General features: G+C 57.3%; 1 protein-coding gene across 4 annotated transcripts in view; it reads left to right on the top strand.

Moving 5' to 3' along the window:
* The window catches only part of GSE1 (Gse1 coiled-coil protein), a 412,450-nt gene that overhangs the window by 295,096 nt on the left and 93,571 nt on the right, over positions 1-23,783 (top strand). For 2 of the 4 annotated variants that reach the window (XM_029211842.1, XM_029211798.1), the window contains exon 1: positions 11,679-12,442. The exons of the other annotated variants lie outside the window; for them this stretch is intronic. In XM_029211842.1, coding sequence (XP_029067675.1) covers positions 12,406-12,442 — 37 coding nt within the window. In that variant the 5' untranslated portion in view covers positions 11,679-12,405. Of the gene's footprint in view, positions 1-11,678; positions 12,443-23,783 lie in introns of those variants that run through there. 4 annotated transcript variants of the gene reach the window in all.

The following is a 23,783-nucleotide window of genomic DNA, read 5'->3' as shown; positions in this document are numbered from 1 at the left end:
CCGAGATTCAACCCACATGGAGTCGCAGATCCTGGGCCCAGGGGCTTTCCTAGGAATCTCCTCTGTGGGTCCCAGCCGGGGGCAGGACCTGGGCAGTTGGAGGAGGTAACAGAGCAGGTCCATCAGGACACCTGGCTGCCACACAGCCATCACCGGTCTGACCTTACCCTCGCCGCCCAGGCTCAGCTCTTGAGTTTGGCCAGGTCTCACCTGGCCCAGAATGTCTCCCCCGCCTCCCTCCCCTCGGCCTGGCTTCAGGTGCCTTTGATCGTAGGCCACTCAGCGGACGCAGCAGGGCCATCGGCCTGGCACGGAGGGTCCATGTTCTGTGTCTGACAGCAAGTGGGCCTGAGGACCGTTCCTGGGGTCGGGGGGGAACATACACCTGTTTAATCCCATAGAGTGGGAGGCATGTGGGTTTGGGAAAGGCCGCTGGCTCCTAGCGCAGCTCCACCCCCACTGCAGGTACAGCATGGCTGTGGCCTTCTCTGGCCTTCTTAGCACCTTGTGTTAGAGACAAGGCCACCTCGGGTGGCGAGGTGTCACCTGCAGGATACAGCCTCGGGGGCGTCCTGTGTGATGAGCCGGGCTGTGGGAACTGGCCCTGCATGGCACGAACATTTGACACGCGCCTACTCTGCTGAGGCTACGCCACTTGTCACCTGTGTGCCCTTGGGGCTGACCCTTCCCTCCTTGAGCTCAGTTTCCCCATCTGTGAAGCGGGCAGCAATTCTCACTCCCCGGCACCGAGGAGGAGCTGAACTGATGGGAGAGATGAGTCACTGCCAACTGAGTTGGGAAGTTTGGGGCCGTGTTACCAAGATGCACGTCTCGCCCTCCAGCAGGAGAGGACATTATAAAGGGTGCAAGGTCCGGAAGGAGGCCGGGTGGTTCCGAGTTTGACTAGGGCATCAGCTAGCTCCCGTATCTCTGACCTCTGCGGGGGAGCAGGGGAGACGGCTCTGTGTGTGATTGTGTATGCGTGTGTGTGTCGAGATTTTTCAAGTCGGGGCTGGGATGCGGGGAGGGTGTGAACCCACACTCGATCAGCAGGACGCAGGAGGAAAAGCAGGCTGCACGGGGCAGCTTTCTCTTTGGAAACCTGTTCTGTTTCTTAAATGTCAGAGTGAGCAGATGGTGTGTCTGAGTTTTATTAATCATGGACTCACAGAGCTGGAAGGCCTGGGGGATCATTTAGTCTGAGCGTCCTACCGAGGAGGAGACTGAAGGCCAGAGAAGGCCACAGCCACGCTGCACCTGCAGTGGGGGTGGAGCTGCGCTACGACCCAGCGGCCTTTCCCAAACCCACATGCCTCCCACTCTATGGAATTAAACAGGTGTATGTCCCCGCCGCCTCCAACCCCAGGAACAGGCATCCTGCCTTCCAACCAAAATCTGAAGCAGAGCTGATTCTGGGATAATCCACCCCCACAAACAACCGGAAATCCTGTCTTTGAGACACATGGGTCAGGATTGTGGTCACCAACTGAGAATGCTCTGGCCTTGTTGCTCTGTTTAGCTCAGCACAAACTGGTGTTTGCCAGGTGCTGTCAGGAGACTGATGGTCGTGAAGCCGGGGGGAGCCGGCCACCAGTGCCCGGTTTGTTGGTGGTCCTGCTGGATGTGCGTCCGTATCCAAGTTCATCCAAAGCCACATAACTTCTCCCAACCCCAGCTCTTGAGTGATGCTGTTTCCTCCCCCGTGGCAGCTGTTGAAACGGACTGTATGTAACACAGGGCACCCGGAAGTTCACCTCACATGATGTTATGAAATTGAAACCACCGTTTAAACCCAAGTGGGCAGAATGGCTCTTTTGTCCTGCCTTTCCCAAATACATCCTACAGCTGTTCCAGTTAGCCATGAGATGGCTCCAGTCCGGGCCGCAGCCTTGGTTGTAAGAGGATAGTGGAGGTGGAGTTAAATCATACTAGAGTGTTAATGACTGATAGCCAGGGTACTTTTTTTCAGAGCAAGTTTTGTTTAGGTTAGAGAGAAAGAGGATTGGAGAAAAGGCCCCAAGGCACTGAGGTCGCCCACCTCTAACATACGGGCCCCTCCCTCCTTTTTCCTGTATGACACTGCAGCATCACTAGATTCCTTTCCTTATGACCCTATTTCCTGAATCCCAAGCTCATCCCCACTTTGGAACCATCAGCCTCAGAGAATCAGAGGCAGCTGGAAGACCACAGCACCCCATTCAGCCCCTCTATTTTTGTTTTTTTTTTTTTGGGGTACGCGGGCCTCTCACTGCTGTGGCCTCTCCCGCTGCGGCGCACGGGCTCCGGACGCGCAGGCTCAGCGGCCATGGCTCACGGGCCCAGCCGCTCCGCGGCACGTGGGATCCTCCCGGACCGGGGCACGAACCCGCGTCCCCTGCATCGGCAGGCGGACTACCATCCACTGCGCCACCAGGGAAGCCCAGCCCCTCTAATTTTTTATATGGTAAAATTGGGGCCAAGAGAGAGCATTTGTTTGCCTGAGGCCAACGGTAGTGCTAAGTCTAAAAGTCAGGTCACTGAGCGCCCTGGCTGGATCCTTTTTGGCTGCACCAAGCTGCTTGCCTGGGGATCTCGGGGCATCTTAGTTCCCCGACCAGAGATCGAACCCAGGCCCTCGGCAGTGAAATAGCGGAGTCCTCACCACTGGACCACCAGGGAATTCTCTTAGCTGGATCCTTTATGCAACATCAATGGCTCTCAACCAGGACAATTTTTATACCCCTGTGGGGGGTGGAATTTGGCCATGTCTGGGGACCTTTTCATTGTCATAGCTGGGGTGTGCCCCTGGCATCCCATGGGTGGAGGCCAGGGCTAAACAGCCTGCAATGCACAGGGCAGCCCCCACAAGAAAGAATTATCTGGCCCCAAATGTCAACTGTGCCGCATCCGTGCTTTGAAAACGACCGAAAGAGGAGCTGTTCTCCGGGGAGAATATCTCTTGTTGGGGACATGGCAGGAGTCTCCTCAGTTCAGGCATGACCCATCGGAGGATAAAGAAGGGGCAGCTCAGGGCTTGGGGGACGGCAGAGAGATGGTGGGCAAGGGAGGTGCAGGGGGAAAAGAAGTGGGAGGGCCCACCGGGATTTCTTTGCAAGGTACAGGTAGAGAAGAATAAAAGGGGGGCCAGGGCTCCCCCACTCCAACTCTGTCCTACTGAAAGCTGTGCCCGGCGTGAAGAGAAGCAGGCACGAAGCCACCTCTTATGAACCGCATCGTGTTGGCCAGAGGGCTACACAGACCTGAAGCAGTCAGGCCCAGGGGGTAGACAGGCAGATCTGTGTGTCATCCACCAACGGCTAATTACGTCCCGGCAGTGACTCCTTGCTCGGCAAACGCCAGCAGCAGGCAGTGGGGGAGAACTGTTCACAAATGCCTTTTTCCCTCGCACAGGCTTTCCGCCTGGTCCCTGGATCCCTGGTGGGCAGGCACCGGTGGGGAGAAGAAAGCCTTGTCAGCCTGTCTCCAGTCAGCTGAGCAGGATGGCGGCTGGAGCAGGATCTGAGAGGGCGGGCCACACAGGGGCTGTCGCCGTGTCCACAGAAGGTGCCGCCGCGCCTGACCCCCGCGTTTTCCCTCCCCAACCCCCGGAGACCTTCCTCCGTGCCTTTCGACAGAGGCTTGCCAGCTCTGTGCTTGCTGGCTCTGCACGAAGCAAGACGTTGACAACCAGAGCTGTCTGAGATTATGAAAAGACTGAGGCCTGCCAGCATCCCGGGGTGGTGGCGCGGGGGCGAGGACAGGCGGGGGGTCCCCCTGCAGGGAGGAGCTGTGTGGCCCTGCAGTCCCAGACGCAGTCTCTGTCTGATTTCTCTGGCATCCGTGCAGCCCACGGGGAGGCAGCTCTTTGGCGACATCATGGCGTATGTCTTGTAAAACCATTATTGTAAAGAGTTCCCAAATCCTGAGCTGGCCCGGCATCCGGCTCCAGCGGCGGCCTCGACCTGGAGGTCAGGCACGCGGTTCTGTGTGTAGGCAGCAACGTGCGGTGTGCTCGTTTTTGTCTCCTTGCTTGGCTTTTCATTAAAAAGGGGGTTTGGGGCTTCCCTGGTGGCGCAGTGGTCGAGAGTCCGCCTGCCGATGCAGGGGATGCGGGTTCGTGCCCCGGTCCGGGAGGATCCCACATGCCGCGGAGCGGCTGGGCCCGTGAGCCATGGCCGCTGAGCCTGCGCGTCCGGAGCCTGTTCTCCGCAACGGGAGGGGCCGCAACAGCGAGAGGCCCGCGTACCGCCAAAAAAAAAAAAAAAAGGGGGTTTTAAGCCCCTTTGCCAGCTCCTGCTGAAGAGAGTTGAGGGGGCCACCAGAGAGAGCAGTTTAAAATGCAGGGTCTGGGTTGCAATCGGATTTTCCTCTTACTGGCTGTATGACCTTGGGCAAGTCACTTGACTTCTCTGGACCTCAGTTTGCTCATCTGAAAAATGAGGGTAATGAAAGATTTATTTTTATTGTGAGGATGATAGAAGATAATGTATTTAGAGCATCCAGTGCAGTGCTGGTCATTAAGTAAATATCCATAAAGGAGATCTCTTGGTATGTATGTGAAACTAACATTAGCTGCTGTAACAAAGAGCCCCGGATAGCTCAGTGGCTCATCACACTAGAAGTTGCCTTCTATACACACTCCCCAGTGGAAATATATTTCTTAATCGTGTGCCAGTGTAATATATAATTGGTGGGGGCCCATGCAGGGGCCTCTGCTCTCAGCAACAGTTGGGGGCGTGATGGAGGTGCTGTGTCTTCTGTACACGGGTTCAGGGTCATCCTGGGAGCAGACGTCTGGTGGGCAGACCCAGAAGGGGGACATGGAGGTGGCAAGTGATTACTTCCACTGCGTTCTCTTGGCCAGAATGTGGTCATCTGGCCCCACACATCTGCGTGGGAGGCTGAGAAATGTAGTCTGGGTATGAGCCGAAGAGAGAAGGGAAACAGGTTTGGTGAAAAGCCGGCCACCAGGCTTCTTGTTTGTTGTTGTTACCCTGGGCCTCATGGGGCTGGCTGAGATGCTCAAGGCCAGCAGAGCCCTCAGTTTATAGGTTGATTGGGCGAGGCTGGCTGGCTCTTCCCCAGGCAAATTACCATACTCGATGATCTCCTGTAGCCCAGGCCGCTGCCCAAACCCCAGCCAACAAACGTGTGTCACCGGCGGGGGAGACAAGAGGGCAGGCAGGTCATCGGAAAGGAGGGTTGACATCAGCTTCACGGAGTGCAGGTGCCCTGAGTGCACACCTGCCCATGGGCCCGGCACACGTCATCTTCCTTCCCAGCCCTTGCTACAGGCCTGAAGGAGAGATTGACCCAGCTGGCCCAAGGCCCATGGCATCCCGCCTTGGACAAGGCCCAGGGCCTCCCTGGGTTGGCAGGACAGAGGGCATTCCATTTTCACAGAAGTGACAGGATGTATGAGTTTCCTGTGGCTGCTGTAACAAAGTACCCCAAACTGGGTGGCTTGAAACATCAGAAATTTATTCTCTCCCAGTTCTGGAGGCCAGAAATCTGAAGTCAAGGTGTCAGCAGGGCCACCATCCTCCCTATAGCGGCCTTCCCGTCTCTTCCAGCTCCTGGGGGCTCCAAGTGTCCTTGGCTTATGGCTGCTTCCCTCCAACCTCTGCCTCCGTCTTTACACGGCATTTTCCCTTGTGTCTTCTCTTCTGTCTGCTTCTCTTTTTATAAGGTTACTTGCATTGGTTTTAGGGCGCACCCTGATGACTCAGGATGATCTCAACTCGAGATCCTTAATTACACCTGCACAGACTCCTTTTCTTTCTTTTTTTTAAAAAAAATATTTATTTATTTATTTGGTTGCACCGGGTCCTAGTTGCAGCTCGCGAGCTCCTTAGTTGTGGCACGTGGGCTCCTTAGTTGCGGCATGCACGTGGGATCTAGTTCCCTGACCAGGGATCGAACCCGGGCCCCCTGCATTGGGAGTGTGGAGTCTCAACCACTGTGCCACCAGGGAAGTCCCTAGACTCCTTTTCCAGTTAAGGTCCAATTCATGGTTCCAGGTGGACATATATTTTGGCGGGCCACCATTAGCCCGTCATACCAGGACAGGTGGACAAGGCCGTGGGAAGCCTGGGAGCACTCCCTGGGTGGGGAGCCTGGAGCCACTGGCAGAGGAAAGCAGAAGTAAACACACCAGGCCAAGATGGAAACAAAACCTGGGTTTGCAGACATCACCTTGACGGGGCAGAAGTTCTCCCTGTCTCTTTCAAGCTCAGACTTGCTTATCTTGAGACAGAACTTTCACTCATGTCCAGTCACCTAAGGACCAGAGCTGGACGGAGGGAGAAAGCGGGCGTGTCTACTCCCTGGGTGCCCTTGGGTGAGTGGCTTCACCTCTTGGGGCCTCTGCGTCCTCGTGTGCAGATCGGGGTGATGGTCACTGTAGGTCTGCCCCGTGGGGTGGGGGCAGGTTCCAGATAAGATAAAGCCCTTAGCAAAGCAAGTAGCATGGCTGTCCTGAGGCCCTGCCCGTGGTAACTGCTATTATTGCTATTATCACTATTATCCCAAACACAGTAATTTACAGCTCTATTTATGGAGTCCTTATTCTGTGCCAGGCACCAGAGTGGTTACACACCCGCATCTTCCTGGAATGCAGGGCTGATTTCATCCCATTTTCCAGGTGAGGCAACTGAGGCTCAAATGGTGATGTCACTGCCTGGGGGCACACGGTGGGTGGGGGGCCCAGCCAGAATTTGAACTCTGGTATGTCTGACTCCAAGCTGATGGTTATGAACATGGACTCTGGAACCAGCTCAGCTTCAAATCCCGGCTCTGCCCTTTCCTGGCTGTGTGTCCTTGGGCAAGATGCTTGGCCTCTCTGGGCCTCATCTAGAAAATGGAACTCCTAAGGGTGACCTTGAACACAGTTGTCATGAGGATCTAATGAGCTCTCTGTGAAGAGCGCTCAGAACAGCAGCTGGCATGATTATCCCAGGGAGGGAAATGGAGGGGGCAGACCTAAAGGGGCATTTCAGCTTTGTCACGTGGGCTCCCAGCCTCCCCTCGCCTTCTTTCCCTGGAATCCTTGGGGAGCAGTGCCCCCTCCAGAAGGTGAGGTCGCAGCCTGGCCTGGGCAGCCACCAGAGTGCCAGTGGGCACACAGAGGCACTGGGCTCTCCCGCTCAGAGCCGGGCACTACACCGCTGCACATCCAGACCCAGTCTGCGGCCTCAGTGTTTGCAGCACGTGCTGGGAGGCTATTTTTACTGCATTCAGCTGACGCTCTTGGCCGGCTAGGCTGTCTCTGTGCTGTGGCAACGGCAGGCCCGCTAGAGGGAGTCTGGGGCCCCTCCATTTTGAAGGTGCAGCTGGGGAGAAGGGGAAGGAGGGCCTCCCCCCCGCATCTTGGCTGGGGGGGGGGTGTCTGGTGAGCTCCACGCGGCTTCCAAGAAGCAGCCAGCCCCCAGCTTGTTTCCCCATTGAGAGATGAAGCGCTTTTCTTTCCTTTTCTTTCCACTGGGCCCAGGACATGCCCAGAGCTTCCCTCTCACCCTGGGTTGGCTGGCAGCATGGGCAGGGGTCTCTCAGGGAGCTGGGGATGAGTTTGCCCTTCAGTGGCCCCAACTGTAAAAAGGGACACTGGAGGCTCAGCCCGCACCGATTGCTGCCTTCTTTCTATAAACGCCCGACTCCTCCCCAGAGGTGTGAGCTGGGAGAGCAGGAGGGTATTGCCGTGACCAGGCTCTGGGAGAGAAACGGGGATGGAGAGAGGTAACCCGTCCTTGCAGATAATCCCGCTGAACTGAAATCCCCAGAAGAGTGCTGTCCTTCTCACCTTGGGCACCTGGCAGCTGGTCCACGTGTGGCCCAGACTGGCTGCCCCTCCGCCTCTAGCCAGGCCATAGGCACCGTCCGAGGAGGGGTGAGTCCCCTGGAAATGAATGGCCTTAGTGATGGGTTCCAAAAATGACAGCCAAGCCACAAGGGCCGGTGGGAAAGGAAAAATCCTTCCAGCTCCCCGTTCAGCCACGTTATGGCAAACAACCGAGCCTTTCAGTGGAGAGGCAGCCCGTTAAGCAGGCTGCTTGGCATGGCGGGGGTGCTTTATATTTCATATTTTCCTCCGTTATAAACGTCCCTGTCACCAGGAAATGTCAATAACCTACTCTGAGCCACCCAGACGCAGGGCCAAAGGAGACTTAGGGTATCGCTAGAATCTCACAGCTCACCTCCTGCCCCAGGGAGTGGCTAAAAGCAATTAGGGCTTGGCCTGAGCATTTTGAGATAATTTGATGCAGGCCTTCAACTACTTATTGGGGGGGGAGATGTTTGCCTTTTGACCGGGAAGCAAAGATAAGCGGGCGCTGGCCTGCCAGTGTGGGGTCTCCTATTCCCTCTCTCCCTTTTTTTAAAAAATTAATTCATCTTATCTATTTTTGGCTGCGTTGGGTCTTCTTTGTTGCGCGTGGGCTCTCTCTAGTTGCCGTGAGCGTAGGGCTTCTCATCGCCGTGGCTCCTCTTGTTGTGGAGCACGGGCTTTAGGTGCGGGGGCTTCGGTAGTTGTGGCTAGCGGGCTTAGTTGCTTCGTGGCATGCGGGGATCTTCCCGGACCAGGGCTTGAACTCGTGCGCGCTGTACTGGCAGGCGGATTCTTAGCCACTGCGCCGCCCGGGAAGCCCTGTTCTCTCTGCCCCCGCCCCCTCTTCTGCTCGCCCACCACCAGCCAGCCAGGCCCGGGAGCTCTCCAGGGCTTCACCGTGCCTCTCCTCCCACAGTTTCAGTCTCCCCTGCAGTGGCTGTCTCCAGGGGGCCTTGTATAGAAGCCAAGCCATTAGAACTCAAGACTGAAGACCCCTTCTGCCATCCCCAGTCTGGGAGCATTCTCCACAGGTGGCTCCCAGCAGGCAAGCTTCTTTCTGGCATCATCTTCTCTACTATAGCAGGGGAAGGGGGGCACCCAGCAGATTGGGGGAGCATCCCTCCCTCTGTACCCTGCCTGTGATTGGCCCATAATTACAGGTTTATTGCCTGTACAGCTATTGTGTAATGACATGTTTGCAAATTAATTTTTATGGCTTCTGCCATTAGCATATACAGTAGAGGAAGGTTTAGTATTAATTACTACTGTTGTTCGTGTAATCCCGGAGAATTAAAAACCAATAAAAGAATGACAACAGAAACTGGTAGTTTAGGATCTTTGAAAAATAGTTCTCTCTTCCCCCAAGTAGAATCAGAGATTTTCCGAGCTTATGAGGAGTCAGGGGGGTGGGCAGCAGCTCGCCCGGGCTGTCCGTTGTGCGCCTTGGTGCCCCGCCCCCCCCCCGACTCCCAGAAGGCCGCAGATTATCAAACATGTGGGCGGGAGGCGAAGGCGGGCTGGGAAACGGACGCCGGTCCGGGGTCGGGCGGGCAGGTGCTGGACCCCGACCCCGCCGTGCCAGGCCGTTGTCTCCCTCGCAGGGCCGCAGGCGGCGGCGGGCGCAGGAGGAGGCGCGAGGAGTGCTGAGCGCGCCGCCACGCAGCCCCGGAAACAAAGGGCCGCCGCCGCCGAGGGCCGGGCGTGACCTCCGGGGTCAGCGCGGGGCGGAGCGGCCAGATGCTGGCGGCGGGCGCCGGCGGCCCCGAGCGGCCCGTTTCCTCCGGGTCAGCAGCCCCAGCGCCCTCCCGGGTGCCCGCGCGCGCTCGGCCGCCCGCGGGGAGGGGGCGCCGCGGGGGCTGGGGGATTCAAAGATGCTCCTCGCACCCCCGGCGGCCCAGCGGGCGGAGAAGGCAGCCGCCTGCGCGCTGCACCCACCCAGACGTTGGTGGCTGCGGGGAGGAGCGCCACCCCTCCCTTGGCTCCGAGCGCTCCGCCCAGCCCATTTAAGATATTCTTGCAGGGTGGGCGTGGGGGGGGTGTGAGTGGCAGAGAGGGTCGGAAGGCACGCGGAGTCCGCCCACCTCCTCCAGTTTGCCCTCGGGAGTTGTCCTCTAGAGTATCATATTCCAGGAGTGCAATTGTCACCCGAAGCCGCCGCGTTTAGTAGGGACCCCCGGGGCTGCCTCTGGGGACCCCTGATTTACGCAGCGGCTGGAAAGCGTTGGCGGGAACCCAAGCCTGTCGTGGCCGCGGTGACCTGCGGTGCGTACCTGCAGGCTCAGGTCTGTTCCACAGACCAAGGTGATTGTATCTGGGGTCAAAAGGTGACCCCTTAGTGTTACCAAGTCGCGATTCCGGTTGGTCGTGCCACTGAGGGACCGGCCCTTCATAAGGTAAAAGGGCTTGAAAAGAAATTGTCACATCAAGAGGCAGCTTTGCAGCGTGCGTTGAAGTGTGTGCGGGCGTGGGTAAATGGGTCCTGTCTCTTTAAAATCGCTGGGCTGGGCTGGACAACGAGCGCACAGGATGTGGTTTGGCGGCAGGGTTTTTCCCCCTTCGATTTGGGGAATTATCACATGGGGCCTTCGTGAGCTGGTGTGAAAGGGAGGCGGGTGGGGAGGAGGGATACAGGCTCCACACTCGCTCACACATACCCTGTGCAGTTGGTCGTTTTCTTAAACCAAATTAGCCAGGGCTGTCGTTACTATGGTGCAGCCGGGGCTTGCAGAATCCCAGTAATAGCATTTATTAGGTCTGTTTGCCTGGAAGCATGCCTTGCCGGATCTGATCTTGCGCAGCTCGCGGAGAGTGTGCGAGGTGCTAGCAAGCATTTGTTTACATTTGCGACAGGGATTGTTGAGGGTTGGGGGGTGAGAGGAAAAGGAGAGAAGGAAGCCGCTGGCCTTAGGAGCTCACCCTGGGCCGGGCCGCTGTGTTTCTGCAGCCCCGTGTGGGTTTCACAAAAGGCGGGCCAGAGCTCCCGGAGCACGGCTTGGGGACCCTTCTCCCAGGCCCCGGCGGCGGGTGAACTCCCAGCTCCCGCAGCTGTCAGACGTGGGTGGGGAGGGAGGGAGGAGGGGCGGGCGGGCGGGCGGCCAGAGCGCGGAGTTGGGCAGCCGGAGGGGGGGACCGGCGGCGCCCGCAGCCGCCCACAGTTTGCAAACGGCCCCCGCTTCGGGGCAGAGGGGAACACCCCGCCGCCAGCAGCATCACTCTCCCCGCGTTGGCAGAGGGGAACCCAGCTCTCTGCGCCCCGATCCCGGTCCGCGTGGATATGCTGCCCGGCGCGGCAGCCGCGCGGGGGGAAGCTCGCAAGTGAAACTATTATTATCGCCCTGCGAAGCATGGAGCTCTTGGAAGATGCCGCGTAGAGACGGAAGGAGCCGCCGCCGCCTGCAGCCGCCAGCCGCTGCGCCCCTACCCTTTCGCTTTCATTAGGGCAGACAAATTTGCTGTCAGGCAGCCAGCTTTCCAATTTACCGATAATGATTCTTGCATGAAAATTGATCGAGGGGCTCTCCACCGCCGTGCGCTGTCGCCTGCCCGTTCTCCTGCTCCTTCTGCCCGGGCGCCTGAGCCCCCGCGAGTTCTTTCTCCTCCTTCCCCCACCCCTGCTCTCTGAGTCAGTGGTGGGACGCCGGGCCAGGGAGATAACCAAAAAAAAAAAAAAAAAAAAAGGGGGGGGGGGGGTTGGTGGCGAGAGGGGGAGGGGAGCCGGCCTGCTTTCTCCTGCCCGGGACTTGTTTGCAATCGCTGCCTCTTATTTACGAGAAGAAATCTCCCCCTCGGTACTTCTTGGCTGTTTGGGTATTAATTTTCTCCTCTCTCCTCCCCGCTCGCCCCCTCCTCTTCTCCCCCCCCCCCCCCCCCTCCTCACCCAGTAGCTAAGGGGAAACGAAAACAAAGCCGATTTCTCCTTGGCAACAAGAGATACCCCCTCCCGCCGACCCCCCTTCCCTCTTCCTTCTGGTTCTGAACGTGAAACCCTGTTGGAAACAGGTCTCTTGACCCTCGCCCTTGACATTCAAATGGCTGAATGGAGGAGAGATTGCTACTCGCACGTCTTGGGGGCTGCTTTTTTCTCTATCTTTTTTTCTTTCATATGAGTAATCCCTGAAGATCTTAACCCCCCAATTTCCTCACCCTCACCTCCCCCCTTTATTTTTCTCGCGCTCCTCTCCGCTCTCCCGCCTGCTTCCCTCCGCCGTGCGCCCCCCTCCTTTTTTTATTTGCATCTCAAGTCCAAAAGGCAGAAAATACACACGCGGCGAAGACACCGGGCAGCCGTGGAGGCTCCGGCCCGTCCTTGGTCGTCAATTACCTCATTGTGGATCTGCCAGGGCCAAGGTGGCCGAAACTGCCCGGGCGCTGGCCGGAGAGAGAGCCTTTTGATCATTTTAGGGAGGAAAAAAAAAAAAAAAAAAAACTGATTTTTTTTTTTTTTTCCGTCGCTGTCCGGATCGCTCTTCTGCCTTTATTTTATTGTTTTGGGCATTTTTGAGCGCCGTGGCTCGGACGGCGCTTTTTGTCTCCTCGCTGGGTTTTAATATATTTTTTTCCCTTCTTCATCCCTCTCTGGCCACTATGGAATTCTAATCTGAATCATGTTTGGATTGAAGCCGCCTCTGTATTACTTACCAGGTAAGCGAGCTCTGTGCGCCTCCCTGGGTCCCGCGCGGCGCCGGCGCGCCCCGGATCCCCAACCTAACTTACCCCTCCAGACCCCTCCCCCCACCCCGGCCTGGGTCGGGGCGGTGGGTCCGCCGAGCCCCCAGCAGACCGGCGGGCGCGCGCGGCCTCGGCCGCTCCCGCTGCGGTCCAGCCGGCGGTGTGTGCGCTACGTGCGGCGGGGAGCGCCCACCCGGCCCGCCGCCCCCGCTGCGCCGCCGCCGGGGGTTGCGCGTCTCGCTCCTTTTGTCTGCCTGCCCGGAGCCGGCTCCGGGGCGGCGGCGCAGCGAGCGGCCGGGGGAGTCGAGCCTTCCAAGGTGAATTAAGCACCGGGTGTGAAGTTACTTTCCCGCAGGCCGCCCTGATCGGGTAGCATGCGCCCCCCCGCCCCCAGTCCCCGGGATTATTTTCCTCTCCCTCCAGCCAGCCCCTTGCGCGGTCTCCGCGCGAGCGTGGCGCGCACGCCCCCCGCCCCCCTTCCTGCCTGGGATTCCCTGGAAGGTTTTGTGCCTGCGGAGGTCGGAGGAGGGGGCCGGGGGAAGCTCTGGAGGGTGGTTGGCGTGGCTTCCTGTTTCCCTAACCTTCCTGCGCGCTGACAGCTGCCTGCCCTGTAACTTTCTGTTTCGGGGCAAGTCGCGCTTGCAGCCCAAAGGGGAGGGGGGTGACAGCGGGAGGTTTGGGAGGCCCCTCTTGTGTTGACCTTATTTGCACTTTGAAACCTTAAAAATAATTACGTGTAGGCTAAAGGGAAGCAGGCGAGCCAGGATTCCTGGTGAGGGAGGTGGGAGCCTTGGTGATCCCTGGGGCCCTCCTGGCTGGCGCGCTGTCACCGCCTTCCAGAGCCCCCTCGGGTCAGGAGTAACTCAGCAGGCCTAACCCCCGGTGGGCCACGTGACCCGCAGGTCAGGAAGGCTGGTGTGACCGCTTGATCTAGGAATGAGCTGTTTTTATTTCCCTTTCCTTCCTTTCAGAGTTTTATCTTCCCTGGGCGTTGACGCACAGTTCCTATGGAAGTTGGGGCGTCCATTGACTGGGGGGTTTGGGGGGACGTTGGGGCGCTTTAGAGAGGAGAGGGGAAGTTTCTGGTCTTATGTTGGGGCTTTTAAAATTCTGCATAGGAGGCCGCCAGAGGAGGTTTAATGTTTGGCTGGCAAAAGGTGCACGTGGCCGGGCGTTGGGTTTTGAGTTTTTTTCCCTCTGTGTTCAGAAGCCCCTGTCATTTTGTCTGAGCCTCCCACAGCTGTCCTGGATCCCCTGGGGAGGAGCATGGGGGAGGGAATGGGCCCGGGGAGGACCCAGCTCTGCTAGATCTGACCCTCACTGACCCTGAAACCAGGGCAAACGTTTTCACCAAGTTGATAGCATAGAGGGAGGCTAGAAGGGGGGAAAAGTGGAAAGGACTTCTCCATTCTGTGGGAAATCTGTCCATTTGCTCTCGTTGAGTTTCTTTGTGGCTGTTTTGGGTCCCCAGCCCTTCCCAGGAACTGACAAATTCTATGTCTCTTGCTTGGTGTCTCCACCACTTTCACAGGAAGAGTATTTCTCAGGGTCGGCGCTTGATCTCTTTATCTTGTATCTCTGTATTCTTGATCTCTTTTTCCTTCACTGCCCGAAATGCAAAGCTGGCACGTCTCTTCCCTCTGCACTGCATACACTGGGCGGGTCCGTTCCACATTAAAGCCGGAATCCCCAATTGACAAAAGGGTGCAGGGCCAAGTGCTCAGGCTGAGAGCCGGCTCCCCCCATAGGTAGACCCCGGGTGGCTGAGAGCTGGTGCCAGGGCCCTTTAAACCCAAGCTCTGGCCCAGCGTTCCTGCTCTGGCTGGCGGCTCCTGGTGGCCTCTCCACCCCCGCTTTGTACCTGCAGCGCCGCCCTCAGAGCTGCACCTTGTCTTATAGACACTCACTACATGATTGTGGCAAGAACGGATCTTCTTAAGTACGGAGCGCTTAAAAGCACAGGTGTTTGTAATCTCCACCCCACTTTACCTGCCACTGGGTGACTGCTGGTGCACATTTATTCATCAGGTAACCGATTGTCTTTTTACACTGGGAGCCTCCCAGAGAAAAGGAGGCAGTGTCAGTTTAGGAAATGCAGAGCAATTAAGGAAAATCAGTCCTGGCTGATGTGAAGAAGCCCTGATCCGCAGAGGTGAGGGCTGCTGGTCGGGACCCTGGGGAGGTCAGTGCGCACGTCCTCTGGGTCTGTGGAGGCAGATTTGTCCTCCACTAGAGTTTTCTTTTTTTCAATTGCCCAACTAGGGTTTGTATTTTATAATTTTGCTATAATAGTGTAGAAAGAAGAGCCGTGGTCCAGTGGCTTTGCTTCCCTGGGCTTCAGTCAACTCATGTTAGAGTAGAAGGTGGAATTGTAAAAGGAATGACCCGGTTCTGTGATCACCCTCAGGCTCCCTTGCAAGTGCCTTCTGGGAATCGGTCCTGTAAACCCCATTCCCACCCCTGAGCTAAGTGCTGGTGTCTGCCCATTTCACGGAGGAGGAAAGTGAGGCCCAGGGGAGCTAGCAGTTTGCCCAGCTGGGAAGTGGTAGAGCTGGGACGTGAAGCTGCCCACTGCCCACCACACTGGCCCAGGACGGAGGGGCCTGGATGCGGCCAGCCCGGCATGCTGTGACTCCGTCGCCTTAGAGGCCTGACACGTAGGTGCTCTTCAGTTTCTGGGACCCCGTTGTGTCCCCACAGCCGGATCCTGTCACAGTGTCTGTAAGTGCAGAGAGCCAGGGCCCAGAACCTGCCCGTCCAGCCGTTCCCGGGCGGGGGCGGGGGCAGGGGCGGGGGGGGGGGCAGTTCATTCACAGTCAGGCTGGCATCAGGCACCACTCCTCCTGTGTGACGGGACTGAGGCCAGGCAGTGGAGGTTTGAAGTCCTGCTCTGCCTCTCCGGAGCCGTGACCTGGGGCAGGTGGCTTGAGCTCTCTGGGCCTCAGTTTTCCCATTTGTGAAATAGGATCCATAATAGGGTCTACCTCAGCATGAGCGTAAGGCAGGTGCTGGCCCTCTGCGGCCCGCTGCTTGACTAGGTGAATAAAGTTTTCTTGGCACGTGGCCACGCCCGTTCCTTGATATGTTATCTGTGGCAGCTTTCGAGCTAGAGCTCCAACAAGTCGGTGTGACAAGGACGGCCAAGCCTAAGATTCATTATCTGGCCCTTTACAGGGAGGTGTGCTGACATCTGGTGTAAGGGATTAAACGAGTGAATCCTTGCAGGGTACTGAGGACCATGCCTGGGATGACGTTAACACTTAGCAAGGGACAGCTATAGTAATCGTAATAATTACTATTAAGGTGGAATTATTTGCAGAAGATCACAGGGCTTCTTAGCAGTTGAGCTGGACTTGAACTCAGGTCTTTGGACCAGGCCCCTCGCGCCCCATGACACGGTGTCTGGCCTCTGGTGCTCATTCACTGGTGGGGATGCTTTCTGTGTCAGGAGAAGGCGGCACAGAGAGCTGGGGACTGGTGGGTAGTGGTCGGGGGGTCTCGCATGCCTCTTCTCAAAACTCCCTTCTGCGCACACCTGCGCCCAGCTACTCCCTTTCCTGAATTCCACCAGACTGTGAGCTCCACGCAGGTGGGGACTGTGTGTTGCTTTCCTGCCTGACTCAGTGCCAGACCAGTAATAAAAATAATGATAAAAATAATGAGGAAGAGGTGGCAGCAGGCAGTCCTTCTGTGGTGCCCATTCCGTAGCAGACATGATGTTAATGTAATCCCATTTGCCACCTAAAGAAACCGAGGCACAGAGAGGTTGAGGCCGCACAGGCAGTAAATGGTGCAGCCGGGCTTTGACCCCGGGCAGTCTGGCTCCAGAGTCCCTGCTTAATAAATATTTGTTGAACGAGTGAGGGAGGGAGTGAGGGAGGGAATTGGCCGTTGGTGTTGGCGGTGGCGCCCTGCTGGCCCCCTTATCTTGTTCCTGGAGTTCACGGAGGGAGGACTCCTCAGCTGTCAGCTGACCCCACCCCGGCCCCATGCTGAACTCTGGGTGACCCTGGCTTCCCCTGGGGATTTACTGTCCACTGCTTGGAAGGACACTCCAGATTCTCCAGTGAGGAAACTGAGGCCCAGAGAGGGCTGGGGCTTGGCCCAAAGCCACATAGCCTGCTGGAGGCTGCTCCCAGAGAATCCAGGTCTCCCCAGAACATTTTCTCTTCCCCCAGCTGCCTCTCTTCCCCGAGGGTCAGCTGGCCTGGGCCCCTCTCTTCGCATCCTTTGACAGGCTTGCAAGAGATGGGCTTCCCCTATTGGGATCTGGTGTTGCCCGGGAGAAGTAAACCTAGGCCCAAATGGCTGGTGGGGAGTTGCCTAGATTTTCTTTTTCACCCCCTAGGCTGCTTCCAGAAAGCCCCAGGGTGTGGCCGTGTGTGGATCTGTGCTCAGGCCCACCTGGTCTGGGGGAGGCAGCTGGAGGTGAGGGCAGGCCAGAGCCGTGGACCTCCAGCTGCCCGATCCCGGGGTGCCCCCTCAGGAGCTGAAGCTGGGAGGGGGGTGGGTTGTCTGCAGTTACCAGCTGTGACCGAGCTCATGCCCAGCTCTGGTTCATTGTGGGAAGCTGCTGGGTCATGAGCAAACTCACGGCTGTGGGGGGGGGCTCCGGAACCACCCAAAGCCTGTTCTCGGGGCAGGTTGGGCCTAATGGAATCTGACTCAGATAAAAGGACAGCACTGCCGTTTCAGTTGTGATTGAGAAAGCTCCTTATTTACAGCTCAGAAACTCAGCAGGGACAAGCATTTCGGCTCCCGTCTTGCACTTTCCAGGCAATCACTAATTAATCTTCCGATACCCCTGAGAAAGGGGGAGGGGCCGCCACGTTTCCATCTGTCAGGGTGGGAAAGCCAGGGGCCCTTCTGTCCCAGCTGCGGCCCAGCCCTTCACCAAGGGGCCTGGTCTGGTTCCCACCCCCCTGCTCAATTTGGTTCTCATTAAGATTTTTTTCTTGCCTTAAATGTGTTGTTTTTACTCCATGGGTGGGAATCTGATATGGCCCCACTGGAAACTCTCCTGCTTCTTCTTGACTCTTGGAGTCAGGAGAAGTTTCTTTTATGCTCTCGGAGCACTCATTACGATACCTGGATTCCTGCCCTAGAATGGGGCAGGGGCAGGGATGATTTGCTTCCTTCTGTGCAGGAGGAAGTGGAGGGTTGGAGGGCAGCTGGCCAGGGCCACCCAGCTCCCAGGGACAGAGCCAGCAGTGGGATGAAGTGTCTGGACCTGGGCTTCTGTTCCAAGTCCAGGGCTCCATATCACTTGGACATGGACATGTGTGAATGGAGCAGCCCCACTGTGCTTCTCTCTCTCCAAGGTCAAGTACAGATGGGCCCCTCTGGTCATCTGGTCTACCCCACGCTTGGCAGCTAAGAACACGGACATCGGAAGACCTTGAGGGACCTGTTGATTTCTTTTTTATTTACTTATTTATTTATATAAATTTATTTATTTATTTATCTTTGGCTGTGTTGGGTCTTCGTTGCTGCATGCGGGCTTTCTCTAGTTGTGGCGAGCGGGGGCTCCTCTTCGTTGCGGTGTGCAGGCTTCTCATTGTGGTGGCTTCTCTTGTCGTGGAGCACGGGCTCTAGGCGTGTGGGCTTCAGTAGTTGTAGCACGTGGGCTCAGTAGTTGCAGCTCGCAGGCTCTAGGGCCCAGGCTCAGTAGTTGTGGCGCACGGGCTTAGTTGTCCCGTGGCATGTGGGATCTTCCTGGACCAGGGCTCGAACCCATGTCCCCTGCACTGGCAGGCGGATTCTTAACCACTGCACCACCAGGGAAGGCCTGGACCTGTTGATTTCTAATTCTTAGATTTTTGGTGAGATTGGGTTGGTAGATGTGGCCTCTTCATCTACTAGGGAATGTCCTATCATACTGTACGTTGCAGGAAAAAAAAAAATCAGGCTTTAATAACCCCTAAAGTGACCCTTTCCCAAAGGACAGTGGCCTCACCTCTTACAGGGTCCCTCAACAGAGCAGTTCTACATTCATATCTGGAATTGTCTCTCCTTGCTGGTCTAGCTACACAATCAGAAATTTTGAAGCCACTCGGGCAGGTGGGGGGCAGTGTATTAGGAAGAGGGAATTTGGGGGTGAGGGAGTAAAAAGAGATGCAGTGCATTTATTTTTTTTAAGAGCTCCATATAGATTTAAAGTCCTTTTGTTAATTTAGGAACATAAAACCGTGTGATGTATAGCTTCGTTTGCTCGTAAAATTACTAAGTGTGGCATATTTAGAGCTATAAAAGCTTGGGGTAAAAGGGAAAAAAATCAGTGAGCATTTTTTTTTACAAGTCTTTAGGGGAAAACGCATTTTTCCGGCTTGTTCCCACCGATGCCAGGCCTTCCACAGCTTCGGGTTGATGGTTGCCCTCAGCCTGGATTAGAGCTGAGGGCAGTGCTTGTTGGGGGCTGGCCGAATTTGAATTAATCTGGGCCCAGGTCTCGCCCCCAGAGCCCAAGCCCACCCAGTGGAAGCCCACAACCTTGAAGGATCAGGGCCTTCTTTCTCCCTCTCCCCCTGCAGAGAGACAGGAAGCGCCCTCTGACCAGGCCTGGACTGCCGCCCAGTGGGCATTTGGCCACTTACTTAATGGCCTGCGGGGTTGGGAAGTCATGGAACATTGGGCTTGGAAGGGACCTCAGAGGTCAGATGGCCCAGCCCCTCCCTCCTCTCGATTTGGTGGTCTCTGAGGGTCACACCTGCCATGCTACCCGTGGGTTGTTAGAACGTTGCTTTTTACAGGGAACACACAGGTGCATTTCACTTAGTTCTGTGCTCCTGGGGCACAAAACCAGTCTGTCCCCTCCTAAATATCACCGGTTTGAGCTGGGCAAGTGCTGGGCCCTGTGTTGACCCAGAAGGAGCAGCGAAGGAGGTCTGTGTCTCATCCTCAAGTTGCTTCAGGAACGAATAGGGAGCAAGATGAGTGAGGACGGAGTGCTCTGGAATCTCCCGGGATCTGTCACCCTGGTGGAGGAAATCCAGGAAGCCTCCGTGGAGGAGGTGGCATTGGAGGCAGGCCTTGGAAGTGAGGTGTGCAGAGGCGGGGTGAGGCTGGGTGAAAGGAGGCTAGTACAGTGAGGGGGGATGAACAAGAATAGGGAAGCCACTCTTAAGACATTCAGCATGTTAAGTTCATGCCAGGTGTGCTGAGAACTGGGTGCTGGGCCGTCCCTGCCCTGGTGGAAGTGGGGGATGTGGATTGAGTAATACAGGGTAAAGAATGCTGGTGCCCGGGAGCGTGTGTAGAAATTTCTGGGAGTGCAGAGGAAGCACCGATTGGTTTTGAAGTAGGGGTGGAGTCAGCGTCTGAGAGGCCACAGAGAGGAGGTGAAGTTTGAGCTGGCCTTTCTAGTCTGGGCACTTGAAAGGAAAGGCCACCAGTCCTGCCCTGATTCTTAGAGGTGCCTGCTGGTGACAGGGCTCTGAAGCCTGCACATCCTTTAAAGAGAGTGTCTAGACAGCAGGACCCCTTCTAGACTGTGAGGGCCCTGGACCTGAAGCATGAGAAGGAGAAAGTGAGTGGGCAGGATGGAGCCTCACTCAGAAGAGGCCTCCCTGGCTGCCCAGTGGGCCCTTGGGCCTCTCTCCCCACTCTGGAGACCAGGCAGTGGCACTAGGACCAGCCCTTGCCCTCAGAGAATGCGGACAGGGCAGGCAGGGCCCAGCTGGTGGGAGGCAGCGCTGTCCCCGCAGGGGGCTGGGCCAGGCCCCTGGAAGATGGCCTTCGCACTGGGCCTCCCAGGAAGGGCAGAAAGGAAAATATTAGGGGGAGAGGAGAGCTTGGCGAGGAGGGATAAAGCAGCGTGGTGGGAAATGAAGCCACTGGGTGGATCGGAACCACATTTGGAGCGTCTTGAATGGCATAAGGCCAGTGACACGTGACCCTGATTCTGCTGTAAGTGGGTGGGAACCCAGGGCTTTAAAGTAGCCAAGTTCATCTGTTTATTCCACATGTGTTTACGACGTGCCAGGCACTGGCCCAGGCACGCGGAAATACGGCCGAGAAGCTCCCAGGAGCCGTGCCCTCCTAGAGCACCCGTTCCAGCAACGAGCCCATGGCACTGCGTCCCCCAGTGCAGGCTCTGGAGAAGGGAATGGGGTAGCCAGAGTGTGGGTGGGGGTGGCCAGAGACCCGAAGAAACAGAGGGGTTAGCCCTGGAGAGGGCTGAGGGGAAAGTCCCAGGCAGAGGGTCAAACACGCGCAAAGGTCCTGGGGCCTCAAGGGTGTCCGTGTGGCCGCAGGGGCAGGAGGGGTGGGGGATGAGCTGGGAGAGCTGGGAGCAGAGGAGGGGGCAGTGTGACTTCAGCCACTCCTTCTGGCTGCTGGGCTGAGATAGATTCCGGGCGGTTGGGGGGCAGGAGGGAGGCCAGCATGGAGGTGACCGCCAAGGACCAGGCCGGACCAGGCAGGGAGAGGTGGGTGATCTGGAGGTACGGGTGGGTCAGATGGCGGCGTGCCTCGTCCCATCTGCTTTAGGAAGGCGGCTCGGACAGCCTCCATCGTGGAGGCAGACTATTAGCAGAGGCTCCCCTCAGAGCCATGGGGTCCTGCAGGAAGAGGGCAGGGGGCTCTGAGTGTGGGCCAGCACCCTGGTGGTTCTCAGAGTGGGGTTCCTGGGCCAGCAGCATTGGCACCAGCTGGAGCTGCTAAGATGCAGATTCTCGGGAACCCCCACCCCCGCACCAAGACCTACTGAGGCAGGAAGTCTGTGGTGGGGTCCGGCAATCTGTGTGTTCTCAGCCCCCCAGGGGATTCTCGTGCTCGCTCAGGGGTGAGAACTGGTCTAACACTTCGGCTTGACTGCGGAAACAAGCTGGCGGTAACTGGTCCCCAGGAAGTTTGAGAATGGAGTTTTAATTGACATAGGAGTCCTTGGCAAGTGAAAGAGCAGGGGATTAGAGTAATCAGGAAGGGCCTCCTAGGAAGAAAGTGGTGCGTGGGGTTTCAGGGCCTGCCCTCAGGTGGGTAGCAGCAAGAAGCTGAGGTTCCAGGGGTGCCCCTGCGGGGGTCTGCCTGGCGGGCTTCAAGGTCAGCGAACTTTTCTGATGCTGCAGTGCTGGTTGGAACAAAGACTGTGGGGTGAGAGCACTGGGGTCGATCCTGTCTCAGCTCCTGGCAGGCTGTGTGACTCTGGGCAGGTTACTTACCTTCTCTGGGCCTCAGTTTCCCCATCTGTTAAATGGGGCCAACGGTAGGGCCTGCCTCCTCGGGTTGTTGTGAGCATTCGGTGAGTTAATCTGTGGAGACACGGACCAGGCACTGTGGAACCGTTAGCTGCGCTTACGTTTGGACTCCGCTCTGCCTGTGTCTTGGATTCTGGACCGATGTGAGGAAGGAGGCCCTTCCCGAGGGACCTGGATGAGTCATGCTTGATGGGGGGCAGTGGCCGGGGCACGGAGCACATTGCCCGTGGCCCCTGGGGCTGGGCAGGCCCCTTTGCTCAGGCTTGAAATGGCTGTCAGCCAGCTGGGGCCATGCACGACGCTCTGGTCACAAGATGGTAAGTTCTAAATAAGTAAAGAAGAAATGGAATCGCCTTGATTAGATCGTCCTGGCCCCTTTCCCACTGCCCCCCATGTCAGAAAAGGAAAATGGGGTGAGCCCGGGACCCTGGGTCTTCCTGGGTGGCGGGTGGCGTTGCCAGACCATCTCCAGTGGAGACTTTCATTTTAATGAATTCCTTCTCCGACCGCTCCACCCCCAGAGGACTCCAGTGTCACCCTCAAGCCAGCGACAGAGCCCACGCCAGAGGCAGACGGCACCTCGTCTCGTACACTGGGGCCTTCTTTGAAGCTGCCCGACACTGGTCTCCACCCCCTTGTCACTCTTGTCCTATAATTCATTTAGGATTAGCTTTCAGAGCTCCTCCAGTCCTAACTTCTGTCGTCTTGGTAACTGTGTCAACCGTTCGCTGGTTTCCCGTGATTATCTGACAAGAGAAAAGGGGGGCTGGCAGGGAACATAAAGGAAGGGGAGGAGGAGATAGTGCCTGGGTCTTAATTGAACTCCCTGGAGGGGCCCGGCGGGTGGGGCTGCCTGCCGGAGAGCAGTTAGAGAAAGGATGGGGTGAGGTGAGGCAGGGCCGGCAGCTGCGTGCGGAGGGGGGTGGCACACGGGCTTCTCACCCCCGCTGGGAATGAGTGGCACAAGTGTCGTCAGCTTTTATCTTAGATCTTAAGGGCCCAGGGCCAAGATGTCACTCTCTCCCCCCACCACTGCTCTTTCGAGAAGTCTCCCACCCAGGCAGACTTCACCCCATCTCTACTTCAGCGCTCACCGTGACAGCATGCTGGCCCGTGGTTGGGTGGGGCCACATGGACTCCCTGGGATGGAGGAGGCCTTCATAAGCACGTGCGCGGTTATAATACGATGTCGTTTATTATGCTCACGTGTGCGGTGGGTCAGGCCTTCAGAAAGGGCGTGATGGGGTGCAGGCGGCCTCTGCTTCGCGAGGCCTGGGGCCTCTGCTAGGAAGACTGGGAGGCTGGAGGCCGTTTGGCGGCCAGGCTCGGGAATCACCTGAGGGCTTGTTCCACTCTCTCGTCCTGCAGGCGATGCTGGCTGCTGGCCAGGACCGCAGCTGGGGTTCTCAGTCCCAGCACCTCCGTGTGGCCCCTGCACGCGGCTTGGGCTTTCTCACATCATGGTGGCCTCGGGGAAGCCGTGCTTCCTACGTGGGGACTCAGGGCTCCAAAGGCAGGCGTCTCGGCTCACAAGGGGGAAGCTGCATGGCCTTTTGGGACCCAGCCTCAGAAGTCACACAGTTTCACTTATGCCACATTCTGTTCCTTACAAGTGAGGGATGAGCCTGCCCGGGGTCGATTGGAGGGGAGTTAAGCCCCACTTGTCGATGTGGGCATAGCAAGGTGCTAGCAGAGCATGGGGGTGGGAGGTGGTGGAGCCTCTTTGGAACACATACTCCATTCACCTGCCGGCTCTGTGTCCAGGTAGGTGGTGGCCTTGTCTTTTCCAGGGACAACTTCCTAAGCGTCCTGAATTGTATGTGGTGGGGCTTCAAGCAGAGGCCTTGGTGTTCTGGTGGGGCAGCCGGGAGGTTCACGCCTAGGTGGTCTCCCACGGCAGCCGGATCCGCCGGTATCCTCCCGTTTCGGGTTCACTATCCCTGTACAGATAAGGGTTGTTTCTCAAAATAAGGGCCTGGTTACTTGTCACAGAAGAAAAACCAGCCCCTCACCGGGATCAGTGAGAAGCCTAGTGTACCTTTTGGGGAGCTGCTAATGAGCTATGTCTGATTTTTATGAAACTCCGTGGTAAATGATGAATTTGGGCCAGAAATGAAAGT

This window comes from Monodon monoceros, unplaced genomic scaffold (assembly GCF_005190385.1).
Source record: "Monodon monoceros isolate NGI ecotype Baffin Bay Population unplaced genomic scaffold, NGI_Narwhal_1 Super_Scaffold_10, whole genome shotgun sequence".
NCBI classification, from domain to species: Eukaryota; Metazoa; Chordata; class Mammalia; order Artiodactyla; family Monodontidae; genus Monodon; species Monodon monoceros.
Note: the sequence above shows the minus strand (reverse complement) of the source record. Positions and strands in the feature narration are given on the sequence as shown.